The sequence below is a fragment of the Gavialis gangeticus genome, unplaced genomic scaffold (genome assembly GCF_001723915.1).
Source record: "Gavialis gangeticus isolate Ggan-Ray unplaced genomic scaffold, GavGan_comp1, whole genome shotgun sequence".
NCBI classification, from domain to species: Eukaryota; Metazoa; Chordata; order Crocodylia; family Gavialidae; genus Gavialis; species Gavialis gangeticus.
In genome coordinates, this window is record NW_017729016.1 from 16166012 (window position 1) to 16178810 (window position 12799).

Here is a 12799-nt window from a genome sequence, read left to right on the forward strand (position 1 = left end):
ACTCCAGCCAAGAGCCCTTTAAAAAGTCCAGCAAAGTCCCCTCAAAAATTCCTTCCAAATCAATATGATTGCTATTTACAATATAAATACATTAATGTAGCTATATTACTCATCTACAATTGACTGAGTACAAAATTCTGGGTTATTTTTGGTGAAAATAGGGTATGGGGCCTTGGTTCAGGAACCAATCCCTCATTTATAATAATTGTTTCCTATGAGAAAATCAGTTCTGAGTTGCAACGTTTTGACTTAAAATGCAGTTTTTAGGAACCAATTGCGTCACGAGTCTGAGGACTGCCTGTACTGGAACCCATTGGTAAAGATCAATGGCCAGTCCCGACCCATAGCCCCCTGGCTCTGCCAGTGTCCTCGCTCCCAACCCATAGCCCCTGGCCCTGCCAGTGTCCCTCACTCCCGACCTGCCGGAGGGGTCCCCAGCTGCCCCTGTCCTGCTCAGGCCAGCGTGCGGTGGCTGCAGCGATTCTGGCTCATGCAGGCAGCAGTGGAGCGAATCCAGCCCCAGCACGGAGTGGAGGGAGGAGGAGGAGAGGCCTGATGCAGCCCCCCATAACACACACACAGACAGTCCCCAAGCCCTGGACCTCCAACCCCCTCTCCCTATACCCTTACCTACATCCAGCTGCTGGGGCTGCTCCCACGACACTGCCTGGGTGCGTGCAGGCCACTTGCGCGTGCACACACAGATGCACATGCTCCTGCTGCATCCAGTCACCCAAGCAGCTCCTTGCAGGCTGGAATGCTGCCAGCCTGCCAGGGGAAACCCGTGTTTTCCCATGTTCTTCTGGGACTTGCTAGGGACACTTTCAAATATTCTTGAGACCCAATTTTGGGTCACAACCCATGCGTTGAGAAACACTGGACTAAATGACCTCTGGGGGTTCCTTCTAGCCTGACTTCTCTGTGATTCTAAGGGCAGCAGATGGGGAGGGACAGGCTCAGGGCAGCAGAGATGTGCAGGCCAGGGATCGTACCCCCCTGCTACTCAAGCCACCCTAGAAAAGAACAGTGGTCCCAGGCCATGACTCGACTTCCCAGCTCCCTGCTGATCTGGCCAAGACAGCCTCATCTCAGAGAAATGGGCAGGAGCAGAGGGTTGAGCCTGAACTGTATAAAATGCCCCCGCACAAAGGCAGATGGGGCTTTGTGGAGGCAAAGTCTGGAGTTAGCCTCCGACCAGGAGGATTCTGAGAGCCCGGAGACCTGACCTCCCCGTAGTGAGCATGTCCATGTATTCCCTGCTTGTGTAGCTGCTCCTGGTCCTGTTGCCTGGTTGATAATATCCCCCCAAAAACAGCATATCCTTTGGAAGAACTTGCTTTGGCTTTTCTCATGCTTCTCCAAATAAAATAAACGTCCCCAGAGACACCCTGGGTGTAATACTTCCAGCCCTGACTTTCCTGCCTTGTATTTTATTTAACCCTACTCAGCCCCAATGCAGGAAGTGGCCAGTGGTGTGTTAAAGAGGAGCCTCAAGCAGATGGCCCCTAGCTTGGGAACTGCTCGGCTCCAGATCAGCTCCTAACTTGGAATCGTAGCGTCATGGAGAAGCAGGGCTGGAAGGGACCCAACCTGCAGGTTGGATACCCAACCCAAACCCAACCTGCAGGTTGGATACTCAGCCCCATAAAGCAGGCAGTGCTGGCAGATGCAGGATTTCCGTGAAAAATTGGAAGAGGCAATAGGACACAAAAGTGATTTTGATTTGAGCTGGGAAGTTCCTGGCTTCCAGTGTACTGTACAATTGGACTTAGGACAGTAATTCTCAACCAGGAGGTTGCAGATACATAGGGTGCCTTGAGATCCTTGCAAGGGTGCTGCAGGGTGCCACACAATGTTAGCACTGTTAGGTACATAAACATGATTCACAAAATAAACCCAGACATGTCTGAGGAATCCACGGTGTCAAAAACATTCTGCCCTGCTGTGGTCTTTGTGAGTTCTTTGCAGCAGAAAACATGCTTTATTATTTTTCTGTAGTCAAAAAACAAATTAAAACTAAAAGCTGGCATTTCTTGGGGGCTGCTTGAGCCTAAAGAGGTGGAGAACCACTGACTTAGGGGATATGGACTCAGCGGCTTGACTGCAATAGCAACGTGCAGCTACAGGGCCCAAAACAATTACCCTGGATTTTGTGCTGGCATCTACACCAATGCAAAGTGGATAGAAAGTGACTCTTAATAGCAGCTTTGCACTAGTGCAGATAAACAGGGAGCAGTCCAACAGCAAGGCAGGGCTGCAGCCACACATTAAAGCATTGCTCCTCTCACACTTTCACTCAGTGGAATAAGCACCAGTTAAATCCATATACACAGTCTGGATCTGGGTGAGGGAGCTTAAAAGAAATGAAAAGGTTAAAATGGTAGCTCAAGCGGGCAGACTGCTTCCCAGACACTGCTGCACTGAAGTACAGATGCCAGTAAATCAGAGCAAAGGAGCTACTGAAAGAAGCCAGCACAGATCTGAGCTCCCCAGTGTCCAGTCCAGCAAGAAAATGAATTTCACTATGGGCTACTTACATATGAATTTTAGGCTGTTTTCCCCATGGGGGCAGCACTTACTGACTGGGTCAGGTGCAGTGAAGCACACTGTCAGCTGAGGATCTACCCCGGTGAGCAGCAATAGGGTAAACAGAAGGGACAGAGACCATTAATGATGTTCTACACTATCAATTTAGACAAACAACTCACCATAAATGTACTTGTAGAGCTGACAAAGCAGCAAAGGACACAAGGTAATGCTAGGGATTTTTGTTTTTTTTAAGAGCTGCCTATAAATTAGGTCTAAAGAATTAATAATACATATAATATAATATATTAATGACATTGCTGTGACATGATATGGATAATATACATTAATATATAAATACCTTACAAATAATTCACAACTTATTTTCATTTCATCAACAATCACGGGCCAATGTATTTACTTTATGGTAAGGATTATACATTTCATTATAAATGGCTTGCTGGGCATGTCGGCAACTTTTACATCTCCATTCACTTTATTATTAATGGTTTCATGAACCGTAACAGCATAATGATGCACACAATGCAGTATAAATATTTGATGTGGCATCTATAGTCTCCCATCTATCATTTATAATGGGCTACAAAAACATCATAAAACATTTATTACACATTTATAGATCATATTATACTAAAACAAAGTTGTGTTATAAATACATTATTAATCCTTTATGCCATTTATAGGAATCCCTTGTAATAAGGCCTTAGCATATGTTGGTGTACAACTATAACAATAAATAGAAGGGTGGTGCAGATAAGAAATATTACACCATATCAGACAGCTTTTCAGTGCTGGGTGCATTCAGGAAAGGAGAAGATAAAAATCCGTTTCTGTTCAGATTACCCTAGTAATGAATTGGCTGGTGATGAGGTCAATCAAAAGAAATGCTGTATGAAGTGAGGATGGTTTCACCCCATTGAAAAGGTACATGGCAAAAAATGAAGTTTCTGGGCTAGTGTTAAAAACTTCCAAAACAAAGAGCAGAGTCTGTATCAAATCTTGATTAGCCCATCCATTCTCAGATCAAACTTTCATGACACCTTTATATCTTGCAGACTTTGTTAGACTCCACAGTCTAATTACTCAGGACCAAAGGGTGCACACTCAGTTCTCTATCTGCAGGTAGATTACAATGCTAGGTTCTGGAAAAACGAGGAGGCAATAATCGGGCAACAAATGTACTCACAGGATTTGTATTTTAAATTCAGTGGAAAGAGTCTCTGTTTGGAGATAAGCATGCCCATGGAGTGTTTGCAATCTAAATACTACCACACTGTGAACAAAACCTGATGCTGGGTTGAATTTATGCAAAACGTAAGCAGTACAAATGGTGAGAAAGAACGGCTTCGTTTAAATTCTACACATTTTCTTTAGTTGACCTTTAAAATGTAATGACTCAAATGGGACATTATTAGTAGCCCTGGGAAGGACATTTGATTTATAAAAAATACATTATTTTTAACCTGATAGTTTGTCCTTTAAGGTAGCTGCCTTCCCATACCCACGTGAATCAACATGCCTCATCCCTTATCTATCTCAGGAACTTGTGAGCAGGAATACTGCTGTATGGCAAGGGGCATAGATTCACTAGCTTCAGAGATCAGATAGGACTGCTGAATTATATAGCCCGGCTTTCTGTTCATGACAAGCCATTGCATTACAGCTCTTGCTGCACTGAGACCAGTTAACTTGTTTTCAACTAAACCATACCTACCAGAAAGCATCTAATACAGAGGACATCAAGAGATAGAGACTCCACTACTTGTCTCTTTGCTGGTCACACTGAGCAAAATTTAGCCTCAGAACACATCCACTGGTACATCCCAGGCATTGGGTTCACATCCCATACTGATCTTTTTCTTTTTAAAGGGTAGATGTTATTGAACCAAGAGAAATGCCATTATTAGCTTGCTATCTCAGTTATGTCCTTAGGACTGCCTTGCTCTAAATCCTCTTCCACTCCTTATGGAGTATGGATGTACTTTGCCCCATGCCCTTGTATACTTAGTTTCTTCTTGCTATGAAGGTCTGTGGTGTCAGGCAAGCGCACATACAAGAGTTTTCATATATGCACACATAGAAAAGGACATTGTATGAGCACAGTAAAAGCCTGCCTATGTCCAACTTCTCCCAAAGCCTGCATGTAAGCAGCTTGGAGGACTTGGAAGCATTTCTAGCTTGGATTTTCCCCAAAATATTCCTCACTTTTTTTGATTTGCATTGTAGATGGTGAGAGCATAGTGAGCATGTCCCAAGCAAGCCTTACCCGGACGCCGCTGTTACAGGGGTCAGCTCTGTTACTACTTACACTCATCCTGCACTTCCATACACTGCATCCGTAGTGTTGCCAGGTCTCCTGCATTTATCATAAGTCTTGTAGTGTCTGGTGGGGCTTTATTTAAAACTCTGGCTCTGGGATCTGCTGTTTACATGGGAATCTCGGCTTTCATTGGTGGGGGACAAAGCAAGAGTCCCTCTGAGCCACCCTGCGACTGTAGTGTAGACGCTACACCAGGCAAGTACCAGAAGCAGGCACACTTCTGCACCAAAGTGCTCAGTTTGAAATAGCTGTCCGAGTATGCCCTGCTAGTCAGATGGGTTTGGCAGCCTGCTGTTTGGCTACATGTCTAACCCAATGCCCAGGGATTAGCTCTTCAAAGCTAATTCAAAGTTACTGTGGGTGCGTCTGCATTGCCCTGCAGCCGCTGCTCCTGCTTCACTAGAGACAGAGCCGAAACTTTCAGCCCTCACTGTCAGAGGAATGCTCGGACATGTGATCTGACAGCATCTGAAAGATTTAAAGTGCAAGGCAAATAAAGCAAAACTTTTTTGGTTAATCTAGTGATCTGGCTTGCAGGGGGAGGCAGGGGATGACTCCCTGTTGTTTGGACACTTGGAGTTAGCAATTGTATTATCTGGATACCCCTCAAGAGCAGTGAACTTTGAAGTGGATAATGCAACAAACAGGTAAGAGATGTTACCTCCTAGACAGAGAACTCTTTTGGTACCTGTGCTGCAAAATGAGTTGGTCTATAATAAAACTTCCCTACTTTACATTCCCACAGCTGGCAGTATGTGCAGCTTGCATCTGCTAACTTGGGGAGAGTTTTCCTGCACATAGAACATTACTTTCCATTTAAATTACATGATTTAGATTAAAGGAAGCAAACCGAGAAAGAAAAAAAATGTTTGTACAGGTCTTCTCTGTGTCATGCTGCATCAGTTCTGCCTCACAGGCTGACTCCACAGAAGTGTCAAGGCATGAGTCAGAGACAGTAAAGGCAGAAGAGTTCCATAGACATATATACCCCATGTCAATGCTTGCAAATATACTATCCAGTTAGTCCCTACGGACATATGTTGAGCCTGTTGGCAGTTTTACCTGCAAAGTATTGGAAGTTAAAATAAAATTCAAGTTCAAACATGAACTGCTGTTGAAGAAGCTGAAAGTGAAATACAAAGTGGCAGAGACAGAGTAGCCTTGCAATACTCATACTGGGTGCATCAGGGAGGTTTGACAATACACATTCATTTCTGCCCAGCCATGGACTCGTGACCATCAAACATCACTGATGCAATGTCCGCGTAGTGAACAAAGTGATAACCAGGAGGCAGGGCCAGTCCAAGGGTAATTGGCACCCCCACCACTTCCAATATAGAGGAAAAGGTAGGAGTCGTGATTCTCAGGATCTTTCCTCCAAGATCTTTTCAGAGGTCTTTCTCCCCTTACAAAACCAAAGGTCTTAGACCTAGGTTGAACCGTAGCCGGCCAGGGTCGTTATTTAGAATGATGTTCCTGTTATTTTGTTCTGCATGTAATTTTGGCACCCCCCAAATTTTGGCGCCCTGGGCGATCGCCTCGTTTGCCTAATGGTTCAACCAGCCCTGCCAGGAGAAAAGAAATGCATCTCAAAATGGGTGGGTGTCTCTCTTCTCCTCCATTCAGATCTCCCTTAGATCTTCCCGATGGGGAAATGATCTTGATCTATCCCCATTCCTTTCAGCGCATCCCTCCTTTCCTCAGAAATGGAAGAGATTGCAGACTGTTGTAGCAAGGTTAGGACAGGATAAGACCATCCTGATTCTCAGAGGCTAGGAGAGCCCCAAATACCCTGTGTCCTGCAAGGTAGGAAAGCAAGGCACTAAAGGATCCAAGAGTTGTCACTGGATTATACAGGATTATGATCCAGTGCAATGGCCTGCCAGGAGGACAGTTTATTTTAAAAGGTGACAAGACCCAGTGGGAGCTCAGGGCAAGGGGCACCTCTCTGACTGGAATAAACAGGTGGGGAACTTTGCACTGTTGTAAAAAAATAATAATAATAGTATCTTAGGTATTAGCATTCAGGATCTTTTTTTAATGACGACTAAATTCAGTTTCCAGGGCCAAATCAGTTCCAAGTTTAAATTCCAAATATTTGACTGAGCAGAACTCAATTGTTCAAGCCTGTGTGGCACTACCACCAGCAAGTATCCTACCTCCCCGATTCATCAGCATTGGGCTTTAGATAATCCCAAATCCATCACAGACATCCTACATGCAAGCCCCAAGTCCAGAGGTCCTGGAGTTCAGATGACCTCTAGTCTCACTTGCCCCTAGCCCAGGGGTGGGCAAAATGCAGCCTGGGGGCCAGATGCAGGCTGCCAGGCCATTCTATCTGGCCTGTGGGGCCTCTAAAAATTTTAGAAAATTAATATTAAATCTGCCCTGGGCTGCCTGTCATGCAGCCCTCAATGGTTTACCGAAACTCTGTAAGCGGCCCTCTGCCCAAAATAATTGCCCACCCCTGCCCTAGCCAAAAGGTCAAAGGAGCAAGCTCGAGGGAAAGTCTGAAAGCAGTCCCCCCATCGCCATCAATTGTGTAGCCAAGAGCCTCACAGTTGGAGGCATTTGTAAATCTTGCAGGGGTGCCTGCCTGCAGTGCAAGGACAAGCCTTCATCCTCTAGTCCAGGGATAGGCAACCCCCAGCACGGGTCCCAGAGTGTGGCACTTGAAGGCGTTTTGCTTGGCACTTGTGCCTTGGGCTGGACGGCAGGGAAGGGGTCGGGGCTGTACTGCCATAGCAAGAACTGGGCCGCTTATGGCTCCCCCACTGTCTGCCCCGGCACACCAACATCTTGCAGGTCGAGGTTGCGGGTGTTTTTGGCCCTAAAATGTTGCCGATCCCTGCTTTAGTCTAACTCCAGCTGAGTGCGTTCAAGGCTCAGAAGACGGTTTCTCTGCTACTGATCCCTAGAAGTGAAAGTGAAGCTAGGGTTTGCCAGACAGCCCAGGCTGCTTTCTGCTTCCCTTAGGTGGGGTGAGTTGACCTCTGTTTATCGCAGCATCTCCATGGGAGCAGGCCCTTCCCTGCTTGATGTTTGCCCTGACACCGGTTCACCTTTCCCTGAATTTTCCTGCCTGTTATCAACAGAGCAGAGCTTATAAGCCTGAGAAACTGCTAATGCTTGTTAGTGATTAGCAATAATACTCAGCTGCCGCATAGGACTCTGAGTTGCCAAAGCTTATGAAGCACTAACACATTAAGTCGCACCATCCCGATGATGTTGGGGAAGGAGTTTTTTACTCTCTTCCTTTTCTACCTTGGGAAAACATTTGAACTGCTATAGCATGGCAGAAGTGGTGCCATAATTAGAAGCTAGGCCTTTTTTGATGTGTTCCTAACTCAGGACTCAAAAAAAAAAAAATCTAGGATTTTATTTTTTATTTTTTTAAGGAAAATGTTTCATGTCTCAAGTCAAAACAAATTGTTTCCAAATCCGTGAGTAATTCAAGAACCATATGCAGCCTTACTACCAACAAAAATCCTCCACCCCCACCTAGGGCTTCAGATGCTTTCAAACCCTTTGGCAGGCATCCTATGTGCAGGCCCAAGCCTGGAGGCTTGGGGTTCAGATGCCCCCAAATTTCACTTACCCTCAGCTGTATGGATGCAGAAGCAAGCTAGGGAGGAATCTCCCATTTCCATAAAGTCAGCGTAAAGCCAAGTTCTTCCCACTGGAAGTGAAAGTGGGAGACTACCTATGCATTACCTCGGCCAGGGTGCTACCCCACTGCCAAAAAAGTGGTTTTCCCCCACCAGCAGAAAAAGCACCTTGATGGTCATGGTACTTCCCCTGCCAGGGTAAATCTAAAATCCTAGATACCTATAAGGATTGAGGATGAGATTTTTAATATTAGTTGTTGACTTCTGTGAAAACTACAGACTGCCTCATCTTCACTAGAACATTGCCTCAAGTTAGCAATGCTGGATTAAGAATACGACTCTTTTTACATAGTGAGGTTACAGGAAATCTATGATAGCGCGGGGATGAGAGGCTTGGTCTTTCTAATCTTAGGTGAGCAGTCTAACTGCTGGATCTTCCAAAATGAAAGACAGCACCTAAAGACTACAAGGAGCTTGCCATTCACCTGGTAGTCCCATTGCAATGAGAAGAGGGAGCAGTCCAGATGCCAGTTGGGGTTCTGTGGTTGGTTACAAGAGCACAAATTCATTTTGCTCCCTTTCCCATGTTTCACTTTGTGGATAGCACCATTCAAGGTTCTCTCTCCACTCCAAAGGCATTTCCAATAAACCCTGGAGAACAAAATGTTCATCACTTTAGATTTTAAATCTCTTTATTGGTGAAAAAATGGTAATTTTATTACTTTTATGGTACGTTTTCCATTATTTGCATAATTGCTCAATGCTAATAAGACAATTAGCAATTACTATGGCTTAATAATTACCCAGCAATAACTGGCCTATTGTATTTTAATGAAATTTTTAATTGTTGCTTGGGGTCTTGAGGTTCTTTTGCCCAATCTCTTTTTCCATTAGAGAAGTCATTCATGGGAGCAGGGTGAGAATAAAGGGGAGACAAAAGCAGCTGGAGAGAAGAAGCAGAATGAGTTTTTTAATGATCTTTCAAGTAAAAGGGGAAAAAAATAAACCTTTGTATTTAGCCTCTTTACAGCCAAATTAATTCTTTTTTCCCATCCATCCTCATGTTTGCACTTTCAGACACAGTGCTTGTAGGAAAATGTTACTGTCTGAAGGCTCAGGAACTATGGAGGCATCTTGGGCCAGTTTTGATGTACTCAGTACTATCAAGAGGCTGTACAATTCTAGCCAACAGTAAAGAAATGGCAGCTAAAGCACTAGCCAGCCCTCGTTACACTGGGATATCCTTACATAGGAGTTAAACCCAGTCAGACAGGACTCGGATTACATTAGCAGCAGCTGAAGTCCAGGGAAGTAATACGGTAGCCTTGTTGCATGGAGACACTGGAAACAGATTTCTTGATGTAGATATGCACATGTGCAGATGAAGGAGGGGAAGGAAGTGAAAAAGGGGTTCGCCCACCCCTTAATTCGGCACGTGGAAACCAGGAGTCTCTCTTCCATAGGGTTAGCATGAGAACATTGCTGCCTTCAAACACTGACTCCCTTTTCAAGAGCAGTGTTGATCTTCTTCCTCCTCACATTTCCACAGAGGATGTCGCGTGCATCATGGACAGCACGTCGATGAGACAGGGAAGGTGTCTCCTCTGTTCTTGTTCCCCATATGCCCCCGAGGCAGCTGCTACTGAGTCATGAGTGCACAGTCAGAGCTGGTGAGTTAGTCACTCCTTGGCCATGGGTTCAACACCATTGCTTCCCCTGTAGCTCACAAACTGAAGCCTCTCCAAGGCCTGCAAAAGCTTTGGCACCTCAGGCAGCCATTCCCCTGAGCAGTCAGGCCAAGGCCAAAGTCCAAGAGCTTCAGAACCATGTGAAACAGCCGAACTTCACCACAGGGAGAAACATGGATGTGTGCAAGAGCCACTTGATCCAACATCTATCTACCTACTACATACGCAGCGTGCAAACACAAGGAAGAACACACACAGTACACTGGCGCACACAGGAGTCATGCTCATACACTGCGCTCAAAGACGCACCAAAAAAAAAAAAGAAAAGAAAAAAAAAAAAATCACACTGCACAAAGCCAAGAAACACAAGCAGTACAGCTATCCTACAGTGTACACCATGCCAGAACTGCCAATCCCAAAGGCCTGTTTGGTAGGTGGGGTATTGTCGCACATCTACAGATGCATCACCAGCAGGTCCAAGGAGGTGATCCTCCCCCTCTGTGCAGCATTGGTCAGGCCACAGCTGGAGTACTGCGTCCAGTTCTGGGCGCTGGACTTCAAGAGGGATGTGGCTAGCACTGAAAGGGTGCAGAGGAGGGCCACTCACATGGTCAAGGGGCAGGCCCTATGAAGAGAGGCTGAAGAGCCTGAACCTATTGAGCCTCCCCAAGAGAAGGCTGAGGGGGGACCTGGTGGTGGTTTACAAACACACCAGGGGGGACCAGTGGGAACTGGGGGAGGCTCTGTTCCCCCAGGCACCACCCGGGGTTACTAGGGATAACGGCCACAGATTGTTAGAGAGAAGGTTCAGGCTGGACATCAGGAGACATTACGTTACGGTTAGGGCTGCCATGCTCTGGAATGGGCTTCCAGGGAGGTGGTGCTCTCTCCTACCTTTGGGGTCTTCAAGAGGAGGCTGGACAGATATGTGGCTGGGGTGATATGACCCTGGCACCCGTTCCTGCCCGGGGCAGGGGGTCAGACCTGATGAGCTGTTTAGGTCCCTTCCAACCCTAAGCACTATGATACTATGGTATTTCCTTGCACTGCTACCAGACAAGAAAAATCACATGCTTTGGGAGGCAAAATCCATTTGAGAGCATTTTATCTGCCTGTAGGGTTTGTTTTCAGGCTTTTCCCCATAACCCTGAGGGCTAGCAACTTACTTTTTTAATGCAAGTTACTTCATGAGAATCATGATTCCAGGAACTGAGGATTTCCAAAGAACATCAAACATCCCAAGATTTGCAAACAAAGAGATGACAATGCTGCATTCTGATATTACTACACAACTCTGGGAGCGGGAATTTTGAGCAAGGCATACAATATTATAAACCTCACAATAAATTCATGAAAGTTGGCAACACAACCCAATGAACCAGCCACACATCCTTCCTGTCTCACTAATACGTGCTACCATGGCACAAGCATGTGCGGAAAGATACCCCGATTTTGACCTGGGACGCAGCGAAGAATGGGAAATGACCAATGGGCTGCTACTGCAGGGATCCTTCCCTGGTACAAAAAGACTGCAGAGCCCATCTCTTGTTCACCCCTGCAGAAACTGAGAACAGGGGGAAAGAAACTTCTCTCTCCTCTGCCCTGTACTAGGAGGCACCATTGCAACAATTCTGTGACTCAGAAGCCCCATCTGAACATTTTATGGCTCTTCAGCATTAAATGCCACCCACGTAACATGTAAAAACCTACATACTTTGTGACTGGTATTACTAATTGCTCTGCTACGTTCAGCTCAAAGTTATCCCTTCCTCTCTCCCCACAAGCCCTGCCTTTGGAAATGCAAAGGACCCTTTGCTCTATATTGAGCAACTTGAGAAAGGGCTGCAAGACACCCAGCCTTTGCCTGACTCAGATTCCAGCTCTCTAGTGTCTTCACTTTCTGTTTAGTTAGGGAGAACCGGGGCATTTCCACAGTCCCTGGTGTGAACATAAAGTATTTAAAGGAGCCAGTGGGACTAACCTGTTACTTGTCCAACGGGGAGGGCCTGCAAATCATGGTCATTGCAAAAGAATTTCCAGTACCTTTTTCCACCCAGCAATTCACCAGCAGAAAGAAAGCGATAGAGGCTGTAGTTATGGAAGAGTGCCAGGCTTAGCTGACTGTTTACTGCCCTTCCCTTTTCCTCTCACTTTACTGCCCCTGTTATATTCATAACAGAGCCTGGTGATCAAAGGTACAAAGACTTCCTGAGGTGGAAAGGTCACCTGTTTTAGGAGATACCATCCACTTTCTACCCTCATAGACAACATCCAGGCAGACCTGATGCCCTTTGCAAATAATTCCCGAAGTAGCTCATACCAAGCCCAACCTCTGGACGTACCATATTACAGTGCCTGACTAAACATTAGTAAACCCAAGAATAATGACTTGCTCACATTGCATGTTTTCTCCAGTGCCTGATGAAGGGTGTTTGTGCCCAAAAGCCTGCAAGCACCTACTCTGGACTCTTTTAAGAAACATTTGGATGCCTATCTTGCTGGGATCCTTTGACCCTAGCTGACTCCTTGCCCCTGGGGCAGGGGGCTGGACTTGATGATCTCCTGAGGTCCCTTCCAGCCCTAATGTCTATGAAATCTATGAAATTAAAGACTTTTTTTTTTGCAATCTTGTTGGT

The 12799-nt window shown here is 45.8% G+C and overlaps 1 protein-coding gene across 1 annotated transcript in view; it reads right to left on the minus strand.

Moving 5' to 3' along the window:
* Positions 1-712, minus strand: part of MICALL2 (MICAL like 2) — a 54554-nt gene extending 53842 nt beyond the window's left edge. The window contains exon 1 of the mRNA XM_019512611.1: positions 631-712. Within this exon, the coding sequence (XP_019368156.1) occupies positions 631-712 (82 nt within the window). The remainder of the gene's footprint in view (positions 1-630) is intronic.
* Between the last annotated feature and the right edge of the window lie 12087 nt (positions 713-12799).